Consider the following 5694-nt stretch of genomic DNA (forward strand, 5'->3'; position numbering starts at 1 on the left):
TAATGTGGTGCTGAGGATCCAACCCATGCCAGGTGAGTGCATTACCGCTTGAGCCACATCCCCAGCCCCTGAAGCTTGATTGAAAGGTAAAATGTGTGTCTGTGTTTTGTTTGGTATCCCAGTAAATTTACTCCATCAACCTTTAGTTTAGCTGCCCATGCTGTTCGGCCAGGAGTGAGCATAGGGGTGGGGGAGGCCTGTGCACAGAGAGGTGCTGCTTGGCTTGTAATATGGATGCAGCAACCAGCTTCCCCCAACTCAGATGGGATGTTGATTTCTGAATAATTTGGGGGGATTTAAAAACCAAATTTCTTTTAATATATATGTACATGCTTGTGAAATATATATACCTTGGATGGATCTATTTATGTTCCTTTGGGAGTCATTCCTTCAGGAATCATACCTGATGCTTTACCTATTTGGTCAGATTTCTGACACATTTAGTTTTCCTATTGTAAAGGTGCTTTTCCTGGGATGTGCTAAACCTATTGACTTTTTTAAAGACTTTTCCCCCCTTTTGGATTTAATGTGCTGAGGAAGAAATTGGGAGACTTTTGAATGCTAACAGGATTCACTGTAGGAATGTTTTGGGTGTCATGTTAAAGAGCCATCATTCGGGAACACAGGACAGGGTTGTAATAAAGAAGAACAGAGCAGCAACAACAACAAAAGAATAATTCTCAAAATAATTCCAACCAAATATGTCTTTACCAGGAGCTTTCTAAAAGTTGAAGTGATTTGATCAAAAGTTTGACCAGATCTCCTTTGGAAAAATGCCTGCTGAACCTCTTTGTGGTATAAGTTTTCCTTGTAGGATACAGAAAGGTGATGAGGAGGGCCCCTCATACCAGATATACTGTAAGGGTAAAAGAAATTGAAGTTAAAGCGTAAAAGTTAAAGGGTAAAAGACCGGGTGTTGTAAAGTTTCTAAGCTGCAAGGTCTGAGTTAAAATGTAAAGGATTAGGTATCGTTAGGTTTCTATGCTACCTGCAAAACCTGAAATTTCTGTAGCTGTTGAGACAATGCTTGGAACTGCCCAGTAAATATTTCCCCTGACTATTTGGTTGTTTAATAAGGGCTCTGTGTGGTCGTACGTAGGCATTGCAGGGCCTGGACCAATCAGTTTAAATGTAACCCCCTCCTTAGGAATGACCTATCACTCCAGCCTGACCTGTTCCTGCCAATGAATGAACTAATCATGTTTAGGAGTTGTTGTTCAATTTTCCCACGCCTCATGATGATTTGTTCTGATGTATACAAAGCCCTCTGCCCTCCCCAAAAAGTGTACTTAAGCAGTGCTCAGCCCCTGCTCGGGGCTCTGGGCTGCTTTCCCTTCTTGAGTGGGCAGGAGCCCCAGCATGCTGGTTCAATAAATCCCCCTTCTGCCAATTGCATGAGTGGTCACTTGGTGGTCTCTTTCTCCAACGTTTTGCGGGACCCTTACAATACATAGCACATTCTACCAGAATATTAATTTGATAGCAGGGCAAAAGCTGCCATATAGAAACAATGACCTAAGAAATATGATCATTTAAACATGTAACTATACATATATTCTCCTAGATTATAAATAGGACTCTTGGAACAGTTTCATTGAAATTCTAAACCATAGCACCATGACCCTAAAAATCAGCATTTCTTAGCCTTATTATAGAAGTGATTTAAGGGGGAGTGATTGGAAAATTCCAACAAATTTTAAGATAAGCTACCCAGGAACACAGAGCTGACTGAAAGTGATATAAAGTAATTTCATCTATAACTATCTATCTTTTACTACCCTTAAATTGAAAGACAAAATAACTAAATTAAAATGATTCTTCAGATAACTTGCATGGAACACCTTTTTTAGTAAAATAATAATTATAAATATCTAAATGTAAGTTAAGTTCCTATTGATTGTCTGTTTCCAAGAACATATTAAAAATAATAACATCATAAGTGATAAACCTGAGAATGTTTTCTCACTATTGTTAAAGCAAAATATTAACAATACCTCTTAATAACAGTGAGGTAGACTTCATTCAAGACCATCACAACCAGTGTCTGCATCACTGAGTAAATCTTTTTAGTAGGGGATTTGTGTGGTTTTGAATAGAGCTTGTCATTACCCACCTCTGTGTTGAGGTTTGGTTACTAAGGTAACAGTATTGAGAGGTATGGTAACCTTCAAAGGTGATTATTTTAGTCAACTTTTTCATCACTGTGACCAAAATATCTAAGAACAACTTAAAGGAGAAAAAAAAAATATTTGGGGCTTATGGTTTCAGAGGTCTCTGTCCATTGATGGCCAACTCCATTGCCCTGGGCCCAAGATAAACTAGTACATCATGGGGGGAGGCCCTAGCAAAGGAAAGATGTTCAGCTCATGTCAGAGTCTGGAAGGAGAGAGAGACACACACAGTCCAGGGCAAATGCACCCTTTTAGGGAATACCCCCAACAACCCACCTCCACCAGCCAAGCTTCACCTGCCTACAGTTACACCCACTCAGTGCACTCTAGTTTGGACTGATTTGGTTATACTTCTCATAATCTAATGTTTTTACACCTGAATAGACCTGCATTAACAGAAGTTCAGGGAGGGGATACCTTATTTTCATATCATAGCAATGATTAAGACTATAATTAATAAGGATTAATATGTCTATGGGAGTAGGTTAGATCTGGCAAGACTGGATAAGTTACTGCAAGAGACAGTTGGTATAAAATGGGGTCACCCCAAATGTTTGGCCTCTTGGGCACATACCCAAGTGCCATACTATTTTTCTGTCATGCTATGACATAGCCAGAGTGTGCTAACCAGTGCCATAATCAGATGCCAATCCAGGCAGTAGAACCATAATCAAAATGAGTCTTTTACTTATAATGTACCTTGATTTAGGTATTTTGTTATAAGAATATAAAATGGAATAAACTCAGAAGAAAAATTGAGTTTAAGTCCATATAAAATAAGATTTCAAAATTCTGTGAATATATTAGGAAACATTGAATTATACACTTTAAATTGGTGAATCCTATAGTATCTGTATATATCAAGAAAATTTCAAAATTACCCTTGAATCAGATCATCAAATAAATGCTGTGTCAGATGTATTATTATTTGATACACATAGGAGATCCTTTCAGTTGCCACTGTCCTTGACATTCTAAAATACAATATGTAAGACAGGTAATGTACATATGAGAGATCAATAAGTCTTATCTGGAAAATAGCACTTACAAAAATAAAGGAGATATTAAAAAAGTTTTTATAACCTTAAGGTACTCTACCTTGTATTTGTTCTTCTATCATCCACATGATCAGCCTGTACAAGTGTACTTTGAAGTGCAGAAGTTATACTTTAACTTTGGATTGATTTATCCTGAGAGATATAAGCCTAAGAAATTGAAGAAAAGAAGAGCTGCTAATGTAACAGAAGCATTGCATTGCACTAATATGTCTGTGAAAAGGAACTCGGTTCTTCTGCTGATACAACTGATGTGTTACTTTAGCTCTGGAAGCTGTGGAAAAGTGCTGGTGTGGCCCACAGAATACAGCCATTGGATCAACATAAAGGCAATCCTGGATGAACTTCTCCAGAGAGGTCATGAGGTGACTGTTCTGACATCAACAGCTTCCATTCTTATTAATCCCAACACAACATCTGCTATTAATTTTGAGGTTTACCCTGCACCTTCAAGTAAACAACATTTGGAAGAACGTTTCTCCAAATGGATCCATGAATGGATTTATGATACTCCAAAAGATGACTTCTGGGAATTTTATTCATTAGTACAAAAAGTTTTCAAGGACTATTCTGATACAATTGAACAACTCTGCAGAAATGTAGTTTTAAACAAGAAACTTATGATGAAACTACATGAATCAAAATTTGATGTGGTTCTTGCAGATGCAGTTGGTCCCTGTGGTGAGCTGCTGGCTGAGCTACTTAAAATACCATTTGTATACACTCTCCGATTCACTTTTGGCTACACATATGAAAAATACAGTGGTGGACTTACAGTTCCTCCTTCTTATGTTCCTATTGTTATGTCAGAATTAAGTGATCAAATGACATTCATGGAGAGGGTTAAAAATACAGTGTATATGCTTTATTTTGATTTTTGGTTCCAAATATTTGATGTGAAGAGATGGAATCAGTTTTACAGTGAAGTTCTAGGTAAGTTGATTCTTTAATTATTATTTGAAATCCTAAATTTTCTATGGCTTTGAAGCTGACCTTTCATAAGTATAAAATCAGAAAAATTTTCTTTTCTGTAAGTAAAACTATAGAACAAAATGTGGTGTATATACACAATGGAATTTTACTCAGCATTACAAAAGAACAAAGCCATTGCATTTGCAGGTAAATGGATGGCATTGGAGAAGATAATGCTAAGTGAAGTCAGCCTATCCCCCCAAAACAAATGCCTAATGTTTTCTCTGATATAAGAAGGTTTACTCATTAGTGGGGTAGGGCGGGAGAGCATGGAAGAAATAGATGAATTCTAGATAGGGCAGAGGGGTGGAGGGAAAAGGAGGGGGCAGGGGATTAGCAAGGGTAGTGTAATGTGATTACATTAGATTATACAAAGTACATGTATGAAGACTTGAATTGGGTGCCAACATACTTTATATATAAACAGAGATATAAAATTTGTGGTATATATGTGTATTAAGAATTGTAATGCAAAAAAAAGTGTACATGTATAAAGGCAAAAAAAAAAAAAGAATAGCATTACCTTAGATTAGGTAGAGGGAAGAGAAAGGAGGGGAAGGCAGGGGATGTGGGGATAAGAAAGACAGTAGAATGAAACAGACATTATTACTTTATGTATATATGTGACTGTGTGACCAATGTGATTCTGCAATATGTATATTCAGAAAAATGAGAAATTATATCCCAGCTATGTATGATACATCAAGTATAAGTGAATTCTACTGTCATGTATAACAAATTAAAACAAATTAAAAAAATAATTTTAAAAAGTATGGAATGAAAATATAAGGTGAACAAATGGTCTCACCAATAAAAAAGGGCTTTTACATTATAGGGTCAATTAGAAACCAGTGGCAATCACTTGTACGGAATGCTCTAGGAAGCAATAACTTGCAAATTGAATCATGGAAGATTTGTCTGCACTTTACTATTTTTTTCATCTTTAAGGACTGCTGAGAGCCACGGCCGAGTCTGTATGGCCCCTGGCATTTTGCCAACAGTATTGATTGACAGGAGAGGCATTACTATCCGCCTCTGCCGCAACTTTTGAGTTCTCGCACTATTTTGGAGTTCTCGTGGGGATTTCCGGGGATTCCCCGAGAGTTCCCATTGGTTGGGGAAGTGCAGGAGGAGGGATTTCCGGGAGAGATATTTCCGGCTGGGGGTTTCTGGACAAGCCTCACGTTCGGGGAGGATTCCCCGGGAGCTGTGTGAAGTGTTTTCCTGCAGTTTAAAAATAAAGTTTGTTCCTGCTTCAGTGGCTCGAGATTTGTGCCCAGCCAGACTGCGGCATTTGGTGGCCCGTACGGGGAACGTCTGAAGCTTCGGGGTAAGTGAAATTGCTTGCCCCTAAGGGAAGGCGAGAAAATGGGTGACCATTTTAAAAAACAATGTGTTCTTGTTTTGATTTGTTTTGTGTTTGTTTCAAGCTGCCTATCCCTAGAATTTTCTCAGGCAGATTGGGAAAAATGGTTGGCTCAAGGTTTGAAGTTGTT

At 37.9% G+C, this 5694-nt stretch overlaps 1 protein-coding gene across 4 annotated transcripts in view; it reads left to right on the plus strand.

Moving 5' to 3' along the window:
* LOC107158800 (UDP-glucuronosyltransferase 2B15-like) overlaps positions 1-5694 on the plus strand; it is a 115309-nt gene that overhangs the window by 7357 nt on the left and 102258 nt on the right. For all 4 annotated transcript variants that reach the window (XR_007341452.1, XM_048785748.1, XM_048785749.1 and 1 more), the window contains one exon: positions 3401-4159. Coding sequence is in view for 3 of the 4 variants with exons in the window: in XM_048785748.1 (XP_048641705.1) it covers positions 3436-4159 (724 nt within the window). In the remaining variant the exon portion in view is untranslated. Of the gene's footprint in view, positions 1-3400; positions 4160-5694 lie in introns of those variants that run through there.

This window comes from Marmota marmota, unplaced genomic scaffold (assembly GCF_001458135.2).
Source record: "Marmota marmota marmota unplaced genomic scaffold, marMar, whole genome shotgun sequence".
In the NCBI taxonomy this organism is placed as follows: Eukaryota; Metazoa; Chordata; class Mammalia; order Rodentia; family Sciuridae; genus Marmota; species Marmota marmota.